A 25060-nucleotide genomic window follows, 5' to 3' on the forward strand; every position below is an offset into this window, starting at 1 on the left:
ACTAGTAAGGTTACAAAATGTTTTGAGTAGATGCTGAGAAACAGTCCATGCCCTATTCTTCTACCTGGCATTCTAGACACCACAAGATTAACAACTTTATATTAATGATATGTACAATAAATGTGTACTGCCTATAAAAGTAAAATTTTATATATTGCATATAACTTTGAAGTATCTGCCCGTCTCCTAACTCTGCCTCATAGGAGAGGACCTGGAGCAATCTATGCTGCAGTAGGCATGGCAGTGAGTCCTGCTCCTCAAGCTTGGATGCCACGTTATCAGGCACGCTTTCAGCTTGAAATCTGAAGGTTCAGAAACTCAGTTGTATTGATGCCAACCAAGTACACAAGAAATAAGTCAGAAGGCATATTGGTTTATTTAGAAATAATTTGGACATTGCCTTTTCACCAAACACAGTTCTCCTGGTCACTGTTTGAGGCTCTTGCATCTATATACTATAAGGAAACTGAGCATTCACAATAGAAATTGGAGAGCATGGTATTAAGCAAAGTGGATGGATTGGTCTTATGCGGTGTTTTATCCTGATACAGAGCCTAATTGACCCCATCTTGTGGCACTGTGTTTCTATGACACCACGTCTTTCCCTCTAATGGTACTAGATGGACATGGACAAGGACACTTAATCTTATTCAATCCTCTTGTCATTTCTCACGTTTTGGGTAGGAGAGGTCTAGATATAGCAATCATAGTGAACCTTTTTAAATGTAAGTCACATATTACCTCAGTATACCTAGTATAAAAAATTCGGGCTGATAAGGCCAGACATGATTTGACACTGGCTCTCTCTCCTACCTTGTCTCCTACCAGTCATGCCCTCTTTCCTCCACTGTTGTTGCACTGGCCATGTTACTGTTCTTGAACTTGCTGAGCAAATTCTCATTTCAGTGCCTGTGCATCTTTTCTTCCCTTTAGGTGGAAAGATTCCCTTCCAGAGATTAGCATGGCCTGCTCCCTTCATTCAGTTCTCTGTTCAGATGTTACCTCCTTCGGGAGGCCTTTGATCACCCTCTAAAAATAGGACCACAGCCATTCTCTATGCCATTGCCATGCTTCAAACCACTTGTTACACTTAGTTTTATTTGTCCCACTACTATTATTTGAGCTCCATGCGAGCTTGTTGTTTAGTTAACTGCCTTGCCCCCTTAAGCCAGCCTTAGGGAGGGGTTCATTTCTTTTGGTGAGATTTGGGAAGTGCTTTCCTCTCACCATGCAGGGTACTTACAGGTCATCTGTTGGGATGGAGTACTTCTGCATGTGACTCATTTGAACTCTTTTAAGATGACTCTGATTAATGACCATATTTCAGAGCATGGTAGGGTTTTTGTTGGTGGTTTTTTGTTTTTGTTTTGAATTGCACTTTTTTTTTGCTCATCTCATCTGATTTTAGGGTGTTGCCCACTTGTGGCTCCCTTTCCTAAGCAAATTTTTCCTTTTCCAGCATTAGTATGAGTCAGTGAGGAAGTGAAGAAGCAGCCCACTTTATAAACTGATAAAGCCACTTGGCTGATGTCTACAATGCCATATTTTTCAAAGTACCGTGCATTCTCTTTATCAAGGAAGGCACATACATAAGATAGCAGACCTTCTCTTCTATAAAACATCAAAATAATACATTTGCTAGGGTTCAGCAAATCCCTAGAAATATAACACAGGACTGAGGCAAAATGTAATTCTGTCTCTCCAGTGTTTTTTTTCATAAGACCAATGAGGTAATGTATTTTAAAAGTTTTTAGTAATGCTTAATTTGATGGCCCTCTCAAGCATTTTCTCAGACTTAATCATAGGCTATATAATTATATAAGATTTTCTTCTTCCACCTAGAAAGGCAAATGCACAAATAAATAGCCAGATTTCTGTCTGCATGGAGGAAGAAGAAAGCTAAAATTTTATTTAGCTTTGTTTGTTAATTTGTTAAAGATAAGAAGTTGTTTTTTGCTATCAGTGTAAAACTCAATTTATCTTTAAATGAGAGAAAAATTAAACTTTAATGGAGAGAAAAAGATTTCTTTTTCCGGGTCTTAGATTTTAAGTAACTGGAGAGAAGAACGATACCAAGATGACATAAAAGCACGGCAGATGATGCACGAAGCATTGCAACTCCGCCTAAATTTGGTAAGTGACATTTCTAGTATTTTTCCTCCATTAAACATATCTACATGTGAAAATACCTCCAGCTTTCCACTTCTCCTAAGTGCAAAGTCTCCATTACAAGGTGAGGACTTCCACTCTTTGCTCTCTGTAATTACTTCCCTGTTTCTAAAGCCTTCTGTTTCCCTTGCTGCTTTCCTTCCTGTCTGGTCAGACATCTAGACAGTGCTAGGTATTTTAAGCATTGATTTGCCTTCTCTACCTCTACCCCAGTGAATCTCTCCTTCTCTTCAGTTTGTGCTAAGAATAAGTCTGAGAAGACTGTTATAAGATAAGTGTTAGCTTCTACTATACTTATTTAAAACCATTTAAAAAGTCTTTTAACTCAAAGTTTTGTCCAACTTTCCATCAAATTCATTATAAAGACAAATCCCACAGAGAAGTTTTATAGAAATTTAAAATGTCTCACATATTGTGCATTCCTTGAGTTTTCTTTTCCCATCAGGCAAGCCCAAGTGCAGGCCCCTCTGGGAGATGGCCTGCCTGATACTTTTGCAGTTGTTTCTAACCTTGTCCCAACAAGTGAACTGGTAGGTGTGCGGGCCAAGCCTCCTGCCCGCCACTGCTGTGATAGTGGATGTTTCCATATGGTATTATGATAGCAGGCTTAGATTCAATAGTAATTGTACAGCAAACACAAAGTTGCAGATAATTGGATTACATGACTTTGGCATTATTCAGGTTTAATTCAACTATAATTGCATCATAAAACTGGACATCATAAAAGATTTGGAACAGAAGAAAGCTAAGTTTATTGGTGCCCACATTCAGATACTTACTTCCCTTTTTCATTTTATTTAATTTTTGAATGACTGAACTGTGCTGAAAGAACTAAAAATAGTGATAAACATGTAGGTAAGTGAGAGAAAAGATAAGATAATCTATAAACTAGAGCATCCCTTGTTTTTTTAAATAAAAAACAATCAAAATTTGATAACATAAAGCAATGGGGTGTTACTTTCTGTTTTACAGAATGCAAATATTTTACTGTATTTTGTCTGCTAGGTAGGAGGAATGTTTGACACGGTGCAGAGGAGCACCCAGTGGACTACAGACTGGGCCCTCCTACTCCTTCAGATCATTACTTCAGGAACTGTTGACATGCACACTAACAAGTATGTTTTTATCATTTCACGTTTATTTTGCTACGTGTATGCATGGTGTAAGCTTTGATACACTGATGACGATTTCTGCCACATCTTATTTACTTGGATACTATTAAAAATTCTGTGCCTTGAATAAAAATACTCAGTTAAATAGTGTATTTCAGTTTCACTTTAAGATGAAAATAATTATTTTCTTTCTTAGTGAATTATTCACAACAGTTCTTGACATGCTGGGTGTTTTAATCAATGGAACATTAGCCTCTGACCTATCAAATGCATCCCCTGGGGGATCTGAAGAGAACAAGCGTGCATACATGAATTTAGTAAAGAAACTGAAAGTAAGTTTGAGATCAGCCTATATTATGAGCTCCAGTTGTTTATGGATTTATTATCTAGTGCATTTTAATTTACTACTCATTAAATGTTATTAATTGTATTCAACTTAATTTAATGTGATTATTTGCTGTTTGTTCCACCTAACCTTATCAGTACCCAGAAGTTACATGCACATAACCTTGATTATTTTTTATTGAAAACAATTATATTATAAAACATGTTTAATTTTTTAAAGAACTTTAGAAATCCACTGTTAAATATATAACCAGAATACTAACATTAGATAGATTTAGGATAACTCTATGCTTGGACTGGCACGTGTAATTGAAAAAATTGCCATCTGCATTGAAATTTATAAATCGATTCATTTGACTGACCACTAACAGACTCTTTAAAAAAAAATTGTAAGAAAACAGTGCAAAAAAGAAACCAAATAAATCTGATGCGTTACCAATCAAATAAATCAACGGTTACCTTGTAATCTGACCCTGGACATGAGAAAGTGTTCTGTTCTGCAGCTCCTGCCTTCTGATTGTGATCGCTACCGTGGATTTTTGTCATTTCAGCACTATGATGTTTGTTGTGTAACAACAGTGCCTTTGTATGTGTCTATTTTCTACTTGAAGAAATGAAACACTCACTACTCTATTTGGAACTGCCTTGTAGACCATGTTCAGGGTTAAAGAACATGCGCTAAGCTATAAAAAGGGAAATGTTTCATAGGGGAACTTCCTTCTGGTTAACTTTTGCCTTCCTTGTAATTTCTGTCCCACTTCTCACTCTCTCTCTCTCTCTTTTTTCTTTAGAAAGAGCTAGGAGACAAGCGATCAGAAAGTATTGACAAAGTTCGACAGTTACTACCTTTGCCGAAACAGACATGTGATGTCATCACTTGTGAACCTATGGGTTCCTTGATTGACACAAAAGGAAACAAAATTGCTGGATTTGACTCTATAGATAAAAAACAGGCAAGAGTAAATGTTTTTTCTTATATATAAATTTATTTACAAAAGATGAAATACTTTTTCTTGTCTTACCATAGGATGTATAAAATATGTCAATTTTGCTGTTGATGTTTTTAAGGCATATGCTTGTCTTCTAAGTGTACTTAGTCATTGGCATTATCATATAAAGAGGTCATCTCTTTGAAGATCTACGTTTTATATGTTTAAAGGACTTAAAATGTTCCTCTGAATTTAAGTAAATTTTCGGAAACCTACCAAGAGAAAACTAAGTAAAAGCTTAGTGTAAAAAAAAAAATAGCAAAAATAAGTTCTGATTTTACTTCAGATTTAGAAGCAGAATATATTTATCAATAAAAAATTTCTTGTAAGCTGAGCATGGTGATACATGTCTTTAGTTCCAGCTACTTGAGAGGCTGAGGCAAGAGGACTGCTTGAAGCCAGTTTAAGGCTGCAATGTGCTAGGCTCATGCCTGTGAATAGCCACTACACCCTAGCCTGGGCAACAAAGTGAGACCCTGTCTCTGGGGAAAAACAAAACAAAACAAAGAAAACCTTCATGTAGTAAGCTATTTCAAATAAAAATTATTTTAATTGTTAGGATATTCTCTATTCCTATCAAGCAGTATTTAGTGGACATTTGTTTTATATAAGATATTAAAGATGTTTCTCTAAAATATGAGACAATTGGTCAGTTATACTTTTAATGAACAGTAAGCAACTACAGACATTCCACAATCACCAAGATGAAAGACAGAGTTCCTACCCTCAAGGGGGAAGTAGACAGACAATTACAGTGTAATGAGATTTGTGTGTCATGGTACAGAGAGAGTATTAGGGAATAGAATAGGGTCCCCAGGAAAATTGACACGAGTCATTTTGAAGGATTAAGAGTTAGCTGCGAGGTAGGGAAAATTGTGGTACAAATAAAGGGAGAGTTTATATGAAGACATGAAAGAATCATATTTACCAGGGAATTTAGAGTAGCCTGAGAATCTAATACCAGTTTGTGTAAAGAAAAAAAGCTAAAGTCATGGTCAAGTTTGAGTTTGCAGTGTCAGCGGACTTCCTGGTAGTAAGATATCTGGAATCCATTTGGATATGTGGTTTTTACACCAAGGAAAAAATTCTCATCTCAAGACAAATATTAGGAAACAGTCAATTTACAGGTGGCAATTGAACCTTGGTTTTATTTTGTTTTACTTATTTATTTGTTTATTTATTTATTTTTGAGACAGAATCTCACTCTGTCGCGCAGGCTGGAGTGCAGTAGTGCAATCTTGGCTCACTGCAACCTCTGTCTCTCGGGTTCAAACGATTCTCCTGTCTCGGCCTCCTGAGTAGCTGGGATTACAGACATGCACCACCAGGCCCAGCTAATTTTTTTTGTTTGTTTTTGTTTTTTCAAGACAGAGTCTTGCTCTGTCGCCCAGGCTGGAGTGCAGTGGCATGATCTCGGCTCACTGCAACCTCTACCTCCCGGGTTCAAGCAATTCTCTGCCTCAGCCTCCTGAGTAGCTGGGATTACAGGTGCCTGCCACCATGCCTGGCTAATTTTTGTATTTTTAGTGGAGACGGAGTTTCACCATCTTGGCCAGGCTGGTCTTGAACTCCTGACCTCATGATCCACCTGCCTCAGCCTCCCAAATTGCTGGGATTACAGGCGTGAGCCACCACACCTAGCCTTTTTTTGTATTCTTAGTAGAGACAGGGTTTCACCATGTTGGCCAGGCTGATCTCAAAGTCCTTACCTTAGGTGATCCACCCGCCTCAGCCTCGCCAAGTGTTGGGATTACAGACACGAGCCACTGTGCCTGCCCTGAACCTTGGTTTTGGATGAAGCTACTCATAAAAGAATGTGTATAGATAACAACAGTAACACTCACATCTTAGAGAATGACTGAGTAGTTATTTGGGGGCCATTTAAGGAAAAATATTTTTTAATTGACATTTTAAGGCAAGTGCCAAGAGATGTCACCAATTAATGTTAAGAATAAAAACAGAGTAACAATTTTTTTTTTTTCTAGAGTCAGTAAAGATAAGCTTGAGTTGAAAGACTTATTCCTGCTGCTACAATTTAATTCTCTAATAATAATATTATTTTCAGAGTATGGCTTATTAAGTACAGGGCCCCCATATTGAACCAAGTTCATACAGATTTGGATTGAAGTTAATACTAACCCAATTAGATGTTGACTATAACTTGACTCTTAAATTTGATATTATCTTCAAAATTATAAATAGATTAGAGAGATTTAGAACTGGTTATAATTTAGTAAGATTAACTTTGCAGTGTTAGAATTTTTTTAGCAAAAAGAGGAAATACACATTAACAATAAAATATGCTAGACTGCCTATGTTGCCTAAACAGAGCATCATGTGGCTAAAGAACTGTAGAACCGGGCTTACAAAGGTCTGAATTCTAGCCACTGCTCTCCGGTGATGTAGCTGTGTAACCCTCTCTGCTGTATTCTCGGGTTCTCTAGGGCTCACGCCAGCCAAAATGTTCTCTGACTCCGTGTCCCATACAAGCCTGGCCTATGAATAAGGAAAAGATCTGAGTGTGCTATCTGAGAGTGCTATTTTCCCACAGGGTCTCCAGGTCTCTACGAAGCAGAAGGTGTCCCCGTGGGACTTGTTTGAGGGTCAGAAGAACCCAGCTCCTCTGTCCTGGGCCTGGTTTGGGACAGTCCGAGTGGACCGAAGAGTGATCAAGTACGAGGAGCAGCATCACCTCTTGCTCTATCACACACACCCCATGCCCAAGCCCCGCAGTTACTACCTCCAGCCACTGCCCCTGCCTCCTGAGGAGGAAGAGGAAGAGCCCACATCTCCAGTTTCTCAGGAACCAGAAAGGAAGTCAGCTGAGCTGTCAGATCAGGGAAAAACCACAACAGATGAAGAAAAGAAAACAAAGGGAAGGAAGCGCAAGACGAAATCTAGCTCAAGAGTTGATGTAAGTGGGGAAAGGAAGGAGAACCTTGGCTCATTGGAATTTAGTATGAGATTTACTCGTGCCCAAATCATATCCCTCGAAACATTACCAAGAGCAGGATAAGTTTTGTTATGACAGTTCTCCTAACAGGTTTCTGCATTAATAAACTGAATGGCACACAATGACTTGTCACAGACAAAAGATTAAAGCTTTTGATTTTCCGTCCTCTACTTTTAATAATTTTATTTTAATTGTAGGCTTCCATTGTGATATTCAGTTAATATTTCAGTGCCTCCTAATTTCCTTGGGTTTGAAACTTGAAATTTTTAGAACTATACAATCCCATTTTCTCACATACTTTTAATATGTCTAAAATATTTATTGTATTTTAAGTGGTTGATATCTTCAGTAAATTAACATAAAAAGCTCTATTTGCTTTTCCTTTGATAAAAGTTGTAGTTAACATAGCCGATAGGATGTTCCTGAGATTATGTGTTTTACTATTCCATCTTACCCTCATATATTTGCCTTCTTTATCACGTTTTCAGACTTTATAAAAGATGAAAATAAGCCTAATTTAAAATAGTTTTACTTCTTGCTTCTCTGTTAGTGTTCCCTACGTATAACAGTGTTTTCATTACAACAGAAATCTATTTGATGGTGATTTAGAAATAATTTTGTAAACCTTGAGAAGTAATGCATAAAATATCTTTCTATTTAAATTAAATTAAAACCTGGAAAATATTTGATAGAGGATTTGAGACATTTTTAATGAAATTCCACAGCATTCTTGCTGCACAGTGGAAGAAATATTCACCATTTCATTCAGATATTCATGATTGGTTATTGTTTACCTATGTGAGAACTAAAATACGTCTTTTCCTAGCTGATAGCTTGGTGATTAATACTATTCTAGAAATGACTACCGCCACTTTAGGATGCCACTTGAGCATCAGTGCCCCCTTCTCATTCAGTCTTCCTACCAGTATTCCTTTGTCTTGAAGGGAAGTTTAAAATGGTCCAGACTGACACTCCCTCAAATTTGGGGTTTCCAGCCTGTCAGTCCACATGGATGGGCTTTTGTTCTTTTCAGATGCAAAAGCCCTGAAACCAATCCTGCTCCCCAAGTCAGTCTGGTCATGTCCGCTCTTCCTCTATTCTTCCTGAAGCTCCCTCTTTTCAATGAGATACACTCTTTGGTAAAATTGCAGGAAAGTGAGATTTTGTTTCTCTTCCATCCTCTAGGGCTAGAAGAGGGAAGGTAGGGAAATTGAGACCTTCAGGTGTGATCCTTAACAGGCTTTGCAGCTACTATAAGGAAGAGGAAGCACGGGGGATGAGGGGAGTATCTACTTCTTTAGAATGATGTCTGGAAAATTGCAATTGAAATACCATCTTGGCCAAAGAGTGGTTCTGAAGCACTGTAGGGATCTCTGGCATAATTCTCCAGACCCAAGATATTGGAAAGGCCTTCTAAGATGAAATGATCATGAGTCTTAGCAACTGAAGGTCCTTTTCCAGTGATGAGTGTCGTTCAGTATTGGTATTCCTGACACACTTGTAGTCTTTTGAAATAGAATTCAGAAGAGATCCTTCTCCATCTTTGCCCACTGCAAGCCAAGCACTGTTTAAGTCAAGGAAAAGTTTACCTCAAATGAGTATTTTCTAGGGGATTTATTAGCACTCTTCCTTCCATCTTCGCCTTTATAAAAAACAGCTTTGTACATTGGGATAGGAGGTACCTCAGATAGCTTACTGAAGTTATTTGCATTAATTAGCTGTGTGATATGTGGAGTTAAGTAACTTTTTTAAAAACTTTATGTTGAAGGAGTATCCACAGAGCAACATATACCGAGTGCCTCCTAATTACTCGCCTATCTCCTCCCAAATGATGCACCATCCACAGTCCACCTTGTGGGGTTACAACCTCATGGGCCAGCCCCAGCAGCCCGGCTTTTTCCTTCAGAACCAATCTCTTGCTCCAGGTATGTGATGAGAAAGCACAGATGACTCAGAGATGAGAAACAGCTTGTGGTTCTCTTTGCTTTTAACCTGAAACCTCCACAAAACTTGGACATTTCAGCTACTGAGTGCTCAGTTGACATTTCTGTAATTCCCTTCACACAGAAATTTTTTTTGTTTTCTGAAATAGGTTAAATTACGAGTTTATGTACTGATTTTGGAACTTTTATTTAGTGTTAAAAGGAAATTAGCTAGTGATTAAAATGTAAGCTGTAAGATATAAAAGTTGATAAAAGTTTTATGTTATAAAATGTGTGTGTATTTTTATCAGATATAATTCTGATTGGCATTTTAAAAGATTACACAATATTGCACAGTGTCTTTTATTGTTCTGAATCATCATGACAACTAAGAAAATTGGTTCAGCAAAATTTAGATAACAACAAGGAAAACTACCATAGTAAATGTTCCTGATTTTAGTATTGCTTTGGTTCGAGCCCAAGTAGATTTCTCATCCCAAATGAAAATTTTCTAAATGAAAACATCTCTTAATTAAAAATGAATTCAATTTTCTTTCTATATGAAACATTGCATGTTTTAGCATATTTAAATTATTTGAAATCTGTCAGCGTTGTTAGGATGTGCCATTTTAACAAATAATTTTTTAAATTTTTCTATTGTGATTTTTATTATAACTTGAGTTTGACATTTTGAGGTCTGTGGAAGAAAATGTTTCATTCATGGCTTATAGCAGGGGGAAATCCATATTTTGTCCTCTAAATTAATGGTTAAAGGAACTGGTCTGGTAGTTAAGAGTTTTAGATTAAAATCTGGTTCTACCACTCTCTTGCTATATAATCTTGGCTAAATCTTAATTTCTCTGTGCTTCATTTTGGTCATCTGTAAAATGAATATGCTAATACCTATTCCCATAGGGTGGGTGATTCAGTTATTTATTCAAGAATGTATTGAGCTTCATGATATAGTGGACCCAGTTTTGGATGCTAGGATATTGCAGTGACTAAAATGTGCAAAATACCTACTTTTTAAAAGATGAAATAAAGTTTATGTTACACACACATACATATGTAAGATTTAAAAGTAAATTATAATAGTTATATAGCCTTTTGAAGGTAGCCTGACTCTGCAGACATGTTCAGTAAGTGATCTTCACATATTCCTAGCTCAGGGCATTTGTACTTGCTGACCCCTGTACCTGCAGTGCTCTCCCTCAGATATCTACATCACTTCCTGCCTGTCTCCATTGGGCTTGATCACATTACTTTCTCACTGGCGCCTTCACTAAGCTGTTTTAAATTGTAGACCCATACCCCTTCCCTCTACCCTTTGTTTCTCTCTTTTTTCTGTTTCTCTATTGCAGGCGCGTCCAATCTTTTGGCTTTCTTGGGCCACATTGGAAGAAGAATTGTCTTGGGCCACACATAAAATACACTAACAATAGGTGATCAACTACAAAAAAAAAAAAGAATCCCAAAAAAAAATCTCATGATGTTTTAAGAACGTTTACGAATTTTTGTTGGGCTGCATTCAAAGCCATCCCGGGCTGCATGCAGCACACAGGCCATGAGTTGGACAAGCTTGCTCTACAGCATCAGACTTGCTTATATCTTACTTCCTTATTGATTTGTTATCTTCCCAGAATGTAAGCCTCATGGCAGATATTTTTTCTATTATGTTCACTGCAGTATCCCCAGAACTTAGAGGAACCTCTGGCTTTATAGTAGGCTTTTAAAAATAGATTGTTGAGTGAATGAATATAGACTACAAACTAGACTCAGAGTGAAAAAGAAGGATGCAATCATCATCCTTTTAAACTTCCTCTTTTTAATGCCAAGGTCCATGTGAATTTTTAGCCATTTTAAACTTTGGAGATGTAGAAGTTTCTTTGTAGATATTGACACACAAGGACTGTCTGTGAATTGAAAGCTAACTGCTTTGTGAAAGCACATAATCTCTCCCTGTAGAATACTATAGAAAGCTTTTTGCAAGTTGAGGAACTTTAGGTATGAGATGGCATTTAAAAAATAAATTTTGGGCTGGGCACGGCGGCTGACACCTGTAATCCCAGCACTTTGAGAGGCCAAAGTGGGCAGATCACCTAAGTTCAGGAGTTCAAGACCAGCCTGGCCAATATGGTGAAACCCCTTATCTACTAAAAATACAAAAACAAAATTAGCCAGGCATGGTGGTGCCTGAAATCCCAGCTGCTTGGGAGGCCAAAGCAGGAGTATAACTTGAACCTAGGAGGCAAAGATTGCTTGAGCTGAGATTGCATCATTGCACTCCAGCCTGGGTGACAGAGTGAGACTCCATCTCAAAAAAAAAAAAAAACCAGAAAGTAAACATAAATAAATAAATAAATTTTGAAAAAAAATTATTTTTGAGGATTTATATGAGCAAATTTATTTTCATTTAAACAAGCACAATCTAAAGTTACAAGACAGTATGTACAGCATGATTCCATTCATATAGGGTTTAAATGCAAAACAATCTCCCACCATCACTCACATACAAAAACATACATATCTTTACTAATCTTTCTCATATATACACACCAGTATGATAAAGTTGTAAGGAAATGCATAGGATAGTAAACTCCAGATTCAGAGTAGCATTTGGTAGGAGTAAGTGAGGAAATAATTAGGTGTACAAAGGGCTTCAGCCATATTCGTAATATTTTATTCCAGTTTCTCAGAGGTACAAGATGATAGAGTTAGGAAAATTTTTAAAAATTAGATTATAGTTTAATCTTTAAAAAGAATTTCCCTTTTCTGTAAATGAGTCTCTTTTTACATATCAATATACATAATTCTTAACACGTAATATACGTTCTGATTGTTGCTTCAACAGAAGTTACCCTGCCATGTGTTACTTAGATTGATCTTCTGTTTTTTTCCAAATGCTCTTCAAATGCTGCTGAATGACTTTGTAAATAGAAGAAGATGACTGAGGCAAATCTCACTCATTTTAGAGGTTTCTTGTGCCAAGGTTGAGGACATGCCTGGGAAAAAGGAACACAGAATCACAGGAATATCTGTGCTTTTTCCAAAGAGGATTTGGGGACTTCCGTATTTAAAGGGGAAAGAGTAGGCAGTAGGGGAAAGAAGAAAAAGAAGGGGAAGTAGATAAAAGGAGTAAGCAGTTTCATTCTTTTGAGGCTTTGATCAGCATTCCCTGAATCTACATTTTACATATGAAAGAAGCAGGTTAAAGGTTTAGTCAGTTATGGTGTTGAATCTGCATTTTTACATAAGATTAAGTAAACATAGAGTAGAGGAAGAGGTCAAGTATATATTTGTCTCTGATAAGTGGAGGGATGACTTCTAGTTCTGTCCTCCTCCCCCACAACCCTCCCCTCCCACCGTAAAGATAAGCTGTTAATTTTAGGGTAAATCTTTTGGAGCCCACAAGGAATTTCCTTGTGAGCAAATTATGAGCGAGGCCTCCTAGGGAGGTATATAGCCTTCTGTCTTGGCAGCTATCTCTTTAGGAAACAAACTGGGGGATAGTTTTGCATGACTCACTTCCCAACATTGACTTTTACCTTTGTCATAGTGAGTTTGGTGTCCCACGATTGTTTCCTTTCACAACTTCATAAATTGTATTGCTGATTGTGGCACTGAGTCTTTAAAAGAATGTGGGTTTTTCCAAAAAAACAGCTTTAAAATGTTTTCATCATACACCTTGCTTTATGGAAAAGATAAAACAACTTTTGTGAGGTGCTTATGTAGAGGTTTTTTTCATTTACATGTATCAAGGACTATTTTTGGTGAATGAAGAATTGACATTTATTGTGAAGCCAGCAAATGTCGACTTTTTTTCCCCTAACTTTTAAAGGCGCATGACAAATTATAATATACAAATATGTAAAGGATTTCCTGTGGTTTCTTAAGCATCAGTATAATAGTTGCTTGTTTATTTGATTTTTAGCCTTCAAAAAAGATGTTTTGTCATTACAATCATAGTATTTGAAGTTTGCAAGCATTTCAAGATTTTAAAGTATTTTCATGCTTCTACTATAAAACAGGCATTTTCATTTTGCCATGGTGAAAAGGCTTCAATGACATGAACTTCAGATTTGATGAAAAGTACAAAAGGATTTATATGGATGGCTTAAGAACTTGGCAAAATACATCACAAAGGCAGTATGTTTTATACAAGTAATGTGTTCCTGAGGGCCTTGCCTAATTTAAAACCCATGTAATTATGAAATTATGCCAACAACTGTATATTTTACACATTTCAATTTATGAACTGAAGACCTCTATGAAGTTATATCAAAGTAGTATAATTCACTTCTACATCACTCCCCCCATTTTTTGTAAATTATGCAACTCAACAGGTCTATAATATTTGTGGCAGGCGGGACAGTGCATTTTTTTCTACTTTGTTCATGAAGTGAGACTTAGAAGGTGAAATTTCTGTGTTTTGATAAATAAGAAGACCTGTTGCATTAACGTAGTTAGAAAGTGTTTCCTTTTGGTTGCTTTTGTAGGTGGCTCCAGATTGGACCCTGCAGGCTCCTTTGTCCCAACCAACACCAAACAAGCTCTGTCAAATATGCTACAGCGGCGCTCGGGCGCCATGATGCAGCCGCCTTCTCTTCATGCAATCACATCACAGCAGCAATTGATACAGATGAAGCTTCTGCAGCAGCAGCAGCAACAGCGGCTTCTCAGGCAAGCCCAGACTCGGCCTTTCCAACAGGTTTGTCCAGACCCCAGCAATGGAGTCCTTTGCATTTTATTACCTCTGCTAGCTTGGGATAAGTTTGGGGTATGTAGCATATTCTTTCTGTATGCATATCCCTGTATACTTGTGTGAGTGCAGGTCTATCTCTCTGTTACAGGCTTGTAAATAGTTTTCCTCCATTGTATTTTACTGTTATCATTGCTCAAATAAGAATTTGATATGTCTTAGGTTTATTAAAAGTATACCTTAAAACAAAAAGAAGGGCTGATGACTTTCGATAAATTAGAAGAAGCAGGCCTTTTATCCTTGAGGTGACCTTCTCTGAGCTCTCATTTTTCTATTATAATTACCACCATATTTTGCACTACTTTCAGCTCTTGTTTCATGTATTATTTTTAGACTTATTACTGTGAGGTTATGTCCTGAAGCCCTGATGTTTCTTAGGTTTTCTCTGATAGTGCCCTGTCTTTAATTTTTGTTTCTAGTGTATATTTAATAAGGTCTAGAGCAGATAAATTATAAACAACAGTCAGGATCTGGATACATTCAATTTAATTCTTGATTCATATTTCTATTTTTGTGGCCTATAACCCAATGTTCTTCATAGAAGACAGTGATCCATGTTTAAGAAAACATCACCACTTAGTATAAACTCATGAAAAACCTATGTGTCTATACATTAAAGTGTGAGGTGAGAATGGGGATTTCTTTTTCTAGTTTCTGTATACTTGTATTTTCTAGCTTTTCTAAAATGGTCATGCACTATTTTGATAATAATAGCTATCACTAATAGAGCACTTACTATATGCCAAAACATTTCTAAGCACTTTAGATGTATTAGCTATCTTAAGATACCAGGGTAACTCTCTGAGTTAGGTACCTTCGTGATCCTCATATGGAAATAGCGCATCTACAGGTACATCCTGCTCTAAGAATAGCCATAATACTTTCAACATAGCAAGAAATTGAAATGCTTTAAAAAAATATTCTTTGTCTTTTGGATAACTTTCTAGGCATATCTCCATTGTGTAATTTACGGCACTCCCTGCATTTGGGCCACTTAGTGATGATTTTGGTGGATGGTGATGGCAAGGTTAGTCATTATAAAGACAAGAGAGAAGAAACTAATTGAACTGTATGATGACGCAAGCAACAGTCATCACCACATGCTTGTCTCTCCCTGACCTCTAACAATTGCTTTAGCTCCCTGAGTGTCAGAAAAGATGAGTCTAAGCTGCTGCTTGCACATAAATGATGAACATTTGATTAAAATATGAAAAAAATTATTTAATTTGCCTAAATAAGCAACATGTTTAGAGCCATTTAAAACTTCATTGGGATTTTTAGCTCTTTTTGGGAATCAGCAAAAATAGAGTTATACTATTGCTTCAAATCATTTTTGAGTTAAAAAATTTCACTAGAAGTTGAGAAACCATCCCACTACAATGAATTTAGCCCTCTTTCAAAGTAATAATGCCTAGGGCCAGGCGTGGTGGCTTACACCTCTAATCCCAGCACTTTTGGAGGCTGAGGCAGGTGGATCACTTGAGGTCAGGAGTTCGAGATCAGCCTGGCCAACGTGGTGAAACTCTGTCTCTACTAAATACAAAAATTAGGCATGGTGGAGCATGCCACGCTGTAGTCCCAGCTACTTGGGAGGCTGAGGCAGGAGAATTACTTGAACCTGGGAGGTGGAGTTTGCAGTGAGCCGAGATCATGTCACTGTACTCCAGCCTGGGCAACAGAGTGAGACTCCGTCTCAAGAAAGATAAAATAATAAATAAAGTAAAGTAAAACTTGCCACTTTAATTCATTTTTTCATATCTATATTTTTATCACGAGGCATAGTTTTTCTTATTTATAAACTGTTACTGCCAAATTAACTTTGAAATACTGTTAAGTTGTTCCTAGCACTGGGGGAAAGGCCACTGGGAAATTTATGGGTAAATATACCTGTTTTTAAAAGGTTCACTTCCTGATATAAGCCATGACAAACGATTTCAGCTAGAAAATTTTTTAAAGCATTTAATTGAATAATCTACATGTAATCAAAGATATCCTTGCATATTTGGGGAAGTGTACCTGAATGACACCATTACTTTTCTTTCTCCTACCAAAAATACCTGGCTGTATCCTTTTGTACCACCAACAGTTGTACTGCTTGTACCAATGGGAATTAATTGTTATTTCATTCTTTTTCTGATTCTTTTGTGCTAACTCCATTACAATGTTGGATTTTTTTTTCTTTATTCTTCTCTTTTTAAACTTTTAAGACCAGAAATGCCATCTTCAAATAGTAAAAGCTCCACTTCATAACAGTGATTGTACAATATTCACCTCTTCATCTCAAACTCAATTTTTTTTTTTTTTTTAACAGTTTTTAACAGTTGAAACTTAACTATGGAGTCTCTGAAGGGCTTTCACAAGTAGGATATGTCTTTTTCTCTTTATCATTCTTCAAGTGTTAGATAATTGAGGAAAATAGTATTCTTAAAGGAAGAGAAATGCATACATTATGCGGTCACAATGTACAGCGATCCTATAGTACATCGAGCTAATGAGATTTGCATGTAGCATCCGTCATGGTACCTGTACTTAGGAGGTTCTGAGGAAATGTTAGTGCCTTTCCTCTCAATAGATCATGTATAAGCTATTAATATAACTGGAATTTAGCTAAATATGGTGTTATGGCAGAAAAAAATTCTTTTGATAATCCTTCAAAATCTAAAGACAGAATTATATGGAATGTAAGCAATATTGATCAATTGTTTTAAATATGTTGCTGGGCACAATTTGCTTTTCTAGTAAGTACTGACCATTTCATGCTATGGCAGGAAGATTTTCTCAGGTTACTCACCCACATATGATATGAATTTCTCTAGCTACATAAGGACTAATAATATAGTTATTTTTTCATTTTTTGGCTTCTTGTAGAGAAAAGTAAGTAGATATGTTTTTATTCCAGAGGTCCATTTTCTTAAATATAACAAACATATTAGAGAATTTCCATTTATATTAACCTTCAAAACTGATTTTGGAATTCAGCAGTTGCTTTTACAGGCTGATGAGTTTCTCCAGGTTTTGGATGTGACTGCTTCCTACGACAGTTTTCTAGTAACCCACTGGTTACCCCCTTTTCTTATGAGGTCAGACACTGGGCTGTATACTATTTTGTATTATCCTTTCATCTGCTAAGCACACGGTACAATCTGTGAGCTGTGTATCAAATGAATAATGCAAGATTTGAACAGTTGCTTCCAGGAGCCTAAAGTTTCTTAGTAGCCTTAATCCTCAGCACTCTGATTTTTATCCACACACCCTTCTCATAGCTTTCCCTCCCAGTGCTTCCAGAAACTGACCCTTCTAGTGACGTCTGCTACGGTTGTTTTGGAAACCTAAATGGGAAAGGTAAACATAAATTCCTGAATTCAGGGTATATCTAAGACCTCACAGAGTCCCCTTATCCTCCTTCTGTCTAGTGGGGGAAGTTGGCATATGCAGAAACCATCCAGCCTTCAGTGATACACAGTGAAAACTAGAATTCCATAAAATAACCCTCTAGTTCCACTGCAGAGATTGTACACGAGCTTCAGTCAGTCATGGAATATTCTGTCATGGATTGTCTTATATTTCCTCAGGAATGTGTTAAGATAGTGTTGAACACAGTACCTAGACAACAAGTGCTGAATAGCATGGATATTGTTACGTATTTTAATGAGATTATATGATGTAATAATTGTTATAATTGAGTATATTTTCCTATAGCTTTAGTGCATATGGACATGCAGAAAGATGTTTTGGCAAGAAACCTGTTTTCATTCTTCTTGGTTGCAGTCTCCATCTAGGAAAATACAGTAGTCCCATCACCCTGCTTATCCACAGGGAATATGTTGTAAGACCTTCAGTGGTTGCTGAAACCACAGAGGACCAAACCTGATATGGACCATGTTTTTTCCTGTGTATAGGTACCTATATGATAAAGTTTAATTTATAAATTAGGCTCAGTAAGATACTAACAATATCTTACTAATAGTAAAATAGAACAATTATAATATACTGTAACAAACATGTAAATGTCGTCTTTTTCAAAATCCCTTACTGTGCTGTACTCACCTGTTTTCGGACTGCGGTTTTCTGCAGGTAACTGAAACTGTGGGAAGTGAAACTGCAGAGAAGTGGCGACTACTGAAAAAAAAAAAAAAGCTATTTCTATTTCTTACTCAATGTCCTGTATTTAGATGTGACTCAGTCCAATGGTTACACTATCTTTTGGTGCCTCAGAGTCCCATCTATAAAATGGAGCTAATACTATACTGTACTTACTTTATAGGGTAGTTGTGAAGTTAATGATTAAGTATGGGTAAAACAGCCCTTAAGACAGTGGATGGCTCATAGTAAGTGCTCAAAAAGTGTTAGCTGTCATACTTATCATTGCTGCTTATTAGTATTTTTATGGTTTGTTATTTCAAAAGAAATTCATTTCCCATAACAATATTATTTTCTTAAATATGTTAAGCTTTAAAATAAAAGCATATCAAATGGTTTACTTGTGTAATTACATAAATTGCCATTAATAGGATTGGTTTAATCCTGATTTGCTTAGTGGTTACCAATAGAACAAACTCATAAAAAGGAATGTTGTTTTGTCATCCTAATTGTCATTTTAGCTTCTTAGAGTGGTGTGTTTTTGTTCTTTAAATACTGTGATCACTTGAGAGACTTATTCCAATCTCAGTGTTAAAAGTATCACTGTATTTTATTTTTCACATATTCTGTTAGAACTATCACAGAATATAGAATATTGGTTATAATGCAAAATGCTGCTTTAATTATTTTCCACTCATTCCTTTCTTATACTCGGTATTTTTCTTTTGACAACAGGAACTTTTTTTCATCTCACCTCACCATCCCCCTCACCATATCGATCATCTAGGGAAGGAGCTTGCAGAAGGAATCTTAAGGAACTTTCTCTTTTTTCTTGAGACAGGGTCTCCCTCTGTCACCCAGGCTGAAGTGCAGTGGCCTAATCTCTGCTCACACAACCTCTGCTTCCCGGGTTCAAGCGATTCTCCTGCCTCAGCCTCCCGAGTAGCTGGGACTGCAGGTGTGCACCACCACGCCTGGCTGATTTTTGTATTTGTAATAGAGACAGTATTTTACCATGTTGGCCAGGCTGGTCTCGAACTCCTGACCTCAGGTGATCTGCCTGTCTCGACCTCCTATAGGGCTGGGATTATAGGCGTGAGCCACCGCGCCAGGCCTTAAGGAACTTTCATACCCCTCACAATATCGACATCTAGGGAAGGGGCTTGCAGAAGCAATCTAAAGTTTTGACCCAGGAAAAGAACTTTATGCCTTGATTTATGGTGTTGCTTTATCCTGATTTTTCCTTTCAGTATACTAAATTATTTTATTTTTCTTTGTAATAATTCCAGACAGCATATTTTCAAGAGTCCAAAGAAGGATAGACAGAAGATATGTTTAGCTTGAGTTGATTCAGACAAATTGGTTAAAAAATGCACTTGGTTATAGGCGCCATACAGATCATTAATCATAAGGATTTTTCAGGACAGAAAAGGAAGATTCCTTTCAGAGGACAGAAATGTGTGCCCAGTTATAGCTAGTACATTTAGTGACTTGTAAAGAGGTTAGGTTATCCACCATGGAGCAGGTCCCATCATTTGTGTATCCAAATCAAGGAAATAGGTAATTTAAAGAATGAAGGATGACTGAGTCAGAACCTCCCAGAGCTGTTAGCTCCTTGGCAAAAATGAATCTGTGACTTCATGGGAACATGCTCTTGGATTACCATTTAAATTGAGTAATTACTCTTTGTTCGGTAGTTGATCTCCCACCCTAAGGAAATGGTATCACCTTGGAATATGTTTATTTTCTCTATCCCTCCTACTCACTCTTTAATGGTATACGTATTTCAAGCATAGAGATGAGAATAGAAAATAATGTAATAATCACTAATGCACTTACTAGCTTTATTAAATAATATTCTTCCATAATGCTGTAGATTATTTTTTAAACAAAACATTACAGATGTGGATGAGTCTCCTTCTATCATCATTTCCCTCCCTTCTTCTAAAGTGGGAATCCCCATCATGATTTAGTGTTTTACTTTCTTATGCATGTTTTTATATTTCTAATCTATACGTTTGCATCCATCAACATAAACATTGTACAGTATTACTTTGTAGATTTGAAATGTTATGTAAATATTCTCACATGTGTTGTATTATTTTGCAGCTTTTTTGTAGCTAATATTTTAATTATTTCTACTTTGTTTCATGTAGTTATATTTATTCATTTATCCTGTTGGATGTTATTTCATTATGAATATTAATATGTTATTTATTCATTCTGTTGATGGTCATTTAATTTATTCAGTTTTTTTTTTTTTTTTGCTGTTAACTGTTACAGTAAACATTCTTTTACATTTCTTCTATACATGTGGAAAGTTTTAGGGTGTGTACCTGAACATGGAAATGCTGATTGATTTTGAAAGTGGTGGTGATTCCTCTTAGAATAGTATATGAGCATTTTTCTTTCTCCATATTCCCACCAATGTTTGGTATTATCAGACCTTATTTTTCTCAATCAGAGCAGGTGAAATGGTATTATATTATGACATCTTAATTTGCATTGTCCTGATTACCTGTGAGTTTAACCATTTTTTTATAACTTTGCTAGCTATTCAGGTTTTCCCTTTTTTCCCTTTTGTAAATTTCCTGATCATATAAATAGAGCATATTTCAAATTATAGTCTCATTTGTTAAAGGTAGGCAAAATAGTCTTGTTGAAACATATTTTGAGTATTGATAACTAATGTGTTTATTCAGAGGGTGTAATTAATACACATTTCAATGACAAAAATGAACTTAGGAGAAGAAAACCACTGTCCTGGTAAATACGTCCTAAACCCTATCATTTTGGTTTTTGGGTAGAAAGCATGTCCAGGGAGGTGGGTGCTTCACTTATTACTTATATCTGGTATTTCTGTGTTTATTTGAATGATGAGGAAGGTGCTGATTTTATTTGCTAAAATTATGATTAGGCAAATATAATGAGCTCGGAGATAGTGTTTGTAGCTTGATTTTTATGAGAGAGGGCAGAAGATTGGATGGAGGGGTGAGGAAAAGAATCACCAATACAAGCATGGCAGCTGGATCTAAAGACCAATGTACAAATGCAATGAATTATGTACCTATATGTAAAATGGTGAGAATAGGTATTATTTGCCTGGGAAATTCCTCCTATACTTTCTAATCCTCAGTATAGTAAAATGCTTTTTCTATTATTGGTGAAATCCTTTGCTTCATCTCCATCTCCAGAACTCAGTGAGCTCAGGGAAATTTTTAACATCTCAGTAATATATCCTTTGGAATTTGAATATATAAATGATTTAGAAAGGGACTCATTTAGTTGAGAAATAGCAATTTTCCCCAGGTATTCAGTTGACTTTTCCTAAATCAGATACCCTCTTAGTGTGCAAACAGTGGTGGCACTATAAATATTTGTTGTCTACTGTGATTGGTTGAATGTGTGGTTAACCTGATGGTCTCTTCTTACTTGGATTTACTGGGGATGGGGCTAATTACATCCTTCAAGAACATATGGCCTGCTGACTTGTTTACTTAATGTCTTGTCTGCTTAATGTGACCCACATGTCCTGAGCTCCACCACTGGCCCTAGGGCGGGAAGGACCCTAGCCCCCTGTTGGTCACATGGGGGTTCCAAAGCCCCTTAGTTGCAGCACGTTTTGGTGTCTGATATCTCCTCTACTTCTTTTATGTCACCATTTAACCTCCATGTTGTGCTATTCTAGTATATGAATATCACCATATTGTTTATCAGTGTTGCAGTCTGTAGTGAGGATGTTTGACATATGAATTAATAAAACCCTTATAGGGCCTATGTTTTAAGTCTTGACTTCCTACAACATTGTTTTAAATGAAATAGTTCATATGTATTTTGGCTACCCACGTCATTAGGCTAAAAAATCTTATCTGTATTGTCTGCCGTTTTCTTGCTGTCCCCTTTCTGTAGGACTTCTGTAACTCTGCTGTCTCCCTTCTGGAAGACTTTGACAACATAATGGTAACACCCCTGCTGTCATTCCTTCCTTTTTCTTTCTTTTCTTTTTTCTTTTTTTTTTAAAATAAATTTTTATAGCATTGCCCTTTGAACGTCAAAATGAGAAGCAGGTTTTTCTGTAGCTGGTAATAATTATAGTCTTCATTTCACTGTTATTCACTCGGTTTATGTTTGAGACTGTAACACAGAATCATGAATGCATTGACCATGTTTAATTTAATGGAATTTTTTTCTGAAAATGCACCCCTTTGATCGCCTCATGATTTCCATCATATACATCTATGGTATAGAAACCAATAGACATTCATGGCCTGGGCTTGGGAACATAGACCAGTTCGTGCACCTTCATCTCAGTCCCAGTTTTGAACCTGTCTATTCCTGAGCTCTTGCTTCTCTCTATGGTAATTTATATCATTAGTAGAGGAACGCATGGCATGCTGATTCATAGGCCAATGCAAGATAATTAAAACTGTGGTTATGAAACTTACCCTCTCATCACATCCCACTCACTGGCTATTCCCAAAATCTCAGTGGAACACACCATCTCTATTTTCTTTCCAGTATGGAGAAGATTTTTTTTTGAGCATAGGTCTTGTGCATGCGTGTCATAAGGCTTCATCTCTATTGCTTTGCCTGGGCTAGCTAAGAATGCATGTTTTGCATTAAATTACTTATAGGTTTCTGTATCAGGTAGCCAACCCACAACATAAACCCAAGAAGCATTAGAATAAAAAAGAGCACACATCTCAGATGTGACTGTAAGTTAACTTGTTTCACTGCCAATTTAATGGGTAACATTATCTATACATTGATAAAAATATCCTTAACTGCATATTCAAACTTTGAAAATATTTAGGTTATTTAATATTTGTTGTATAGGCATTTTCTCCAATAGTTATTTCAGCAAAGGAAAGCTTGGAAACTTTTCTGAAAAGACTCAGTTTTTCTTGACAGTTTATGGTATTCAGGGGGCAGGTGAGGCTTTTATTGAAAAACTTGAATTAAACTATGAAGTTCAAAAATGTTTTGGAGACAGCTTATGTTTGCTATAGGGCATTGTTTATTATTCAGGTGATAATGTAATTCAGATAGAAAACAATTTGCATCAATCACTGGCTTTTTAAAAAATGTTTTTATTGACAGCTATTTTATTTATAAATATTTAAAGTCAAAAGAAGGTTCCATGATTTCTATATTAATTCAAAGTAATGAAAATGTGTATTTTTGCTATCCATTTTACCACTCTTATTTTTCTATAATCTGCTTTCTTAGGAAGTTAATGAATCTATACTCAATCAGTTCTTATAATTTATGGACATGCTAATATCATAAAGGTTCATTACTGTATGGGATGTGTTTGTTTTAGAATGAATCAGACTATTCTAGCAGTTAGTTACTGTTCAGTGATTCCCAACCAAGTTGTATTTGAGGTGAAAACTTTTAAAAGTGTCAAGCATAACTAGCCAACAAGACCTCTTATAATTTAGAATTTCCTCTCTCTGTTGTCTGCAGTTGAAATAAACCAGTATGATTTGATGACCACAACTTCTGGTTCATACCATGTGGTGTTTTAGCCTAAAGCACTCAGTAACTTCCAAACTAGGAGTTATAAATAAAACCCTCTCTGCTAGGTGACTCGTAAAACATTACCCACTGGTTTTTGTTATGTGCCTTTTATTACTTTTTTCCAAATCAGTATTTCCAGAAACCAAGTCACAAAATCTGGCTGTGGTTTTTATAGATATAACTTGTCTCTCTACTTGTAACCCTTAAACACTACTGAAAAATTACTAAATAAGGATTTGAATCATTACTAGTAAATTGAATGGACAGGAAACTCCTGATTCTGAAATGCTCTGATTATAATCCTTACTGATTGCTAATTGGAGGTATAACCAGTCCTACATGAAAAGGAGATCTTCACATTTTCTCATTTGATTTGAGGGTGTAGTTGCTAATACAGATCAGATTAAGACACAGAAGAATGAAAATTATGTTTGAGGATCATTTATTAAAAATTTAAAACTTATTGGATGCATTCATTTCAAATTATGCCAAAAGCCGTTGAGTCAACATCTCTTTGAGCTCACATACTTCTGTCTAATTAAAAAATACAGCAGTAAGAGAGAGAATTCTTCTTATAAAGGTTAGGAAGATAGGTCAATATTGAACAGCTTAGCTTCTTTAGAAGTTTTTTAAAAATGGAAATTTTAGAAAGTACATATTTATTTAATGTTATATTTTGTTTATAGAGGTAAGCCCAAAGCAAAGTGCATGAAAATGAAGTAAAGAGACCATGTGTAGGAATTTACCTCAGGTAGCAATGTAGAAATGGGCTTATACAATTATTAGACTGTCCCAGTTCTCTGTAGATCATTCCCTTTGCACATACAAGTCAGGTATCTGCGCCATGGAAGCTTGAGCAGGGAACAAATATCTTACTCTCTCTTACTGATATGCTTAAAGTCACATAGCACCTGGCTAGACACAAATATGCCACCAAAAACCATCTTCCTGCAGGCTGGATGCAGTGGCTCATACATGTAATCCCGACACTTTAGGAGGCCAAGGTTGGAGGATCTCTTGAGTCCAGGAATTTGAGGCCGCAGTGAAGTATGATCTTGCCACTGCACTACAGCCTTGGCAACAAAGTGAGATGCTATCTCACTTTGTGTTTCACATAAACAAAAACAAACAAATCGTGTTCCCATACAGTTCTCTCCATGCATTAAAAAATATGAAGTTAAAGTGGCCTCGGTTGTTTTAGTTGAGCA

At 36.4% G+C, this 25060-nt stretch overlaps 2 protein-coding genes across 7 annotated transcripts in view; one reads left to right on the forward strand and one right to left on the reverse strand.

Moving 5' to 3' along the window:
- Positions 1-4147, reverse strand: part of P2RY12 (purinergic receptor P2Y12) — a 46885-nt gene extending 42738 nt beyond the window's left edge. Inside the window, exon 1 of the mRNA XM_054480277.2 lies at positions 4086-4147. The gene's annotated coding sequence lies outside the window, so the exon portion shown is untranslated. The remainder of the gene's footprint in view (positions 1-4085) is intronic.
- MED12L (mediator complex subunit 12L) overlaps positions 1-25060 on the forward strand; it is a 342962-nt gene that overhangs the window by 287270 nt on the left and 30632 nt on the right. For all 6 annotated transcript variants that reach the window (XM_054480270.2, XM_054480271.2, XM_063662349.1 and 3 more), the window contains 7 exons: positions 2044-2133; positions 3175-3284; positions 3478-3613; positions 4418-4579; positions 7167-7529; positions 9337-9493; positions 13987-14198. In XM_054480270.2, coding sequence (XP_054336245.1) covers positions 2044-2133; positions 3175-3284; positions 3478-3613; positions 4418-4579; positions 7167-7529; positions 9337-9493; positions 13987-14198 — 1230 coding nt within the window. The remainder of the gene's footprint in view (positions 1-2043; positions 2134-3174; positions 3285-3477; positions 3614-4417; positions 4580-7166; positions 7530-9336; positions 9494-13986; positions 14199-25060) is intronic.

This window comes from Pongo pygmaeus, chromosome 2, assembly GCF_028885625.2.
Source record: "Pongo pygmaeus isolate AG05252 chromosome 2, NHGRI_mPonPyg2-v2.0_pri, whole genome shotgun sequence".
NCBI lineage: Eukaryota > Metazoa > Chordata > Mammalia > Primates > Hominidae > Pongo > Pongo pygmaeus.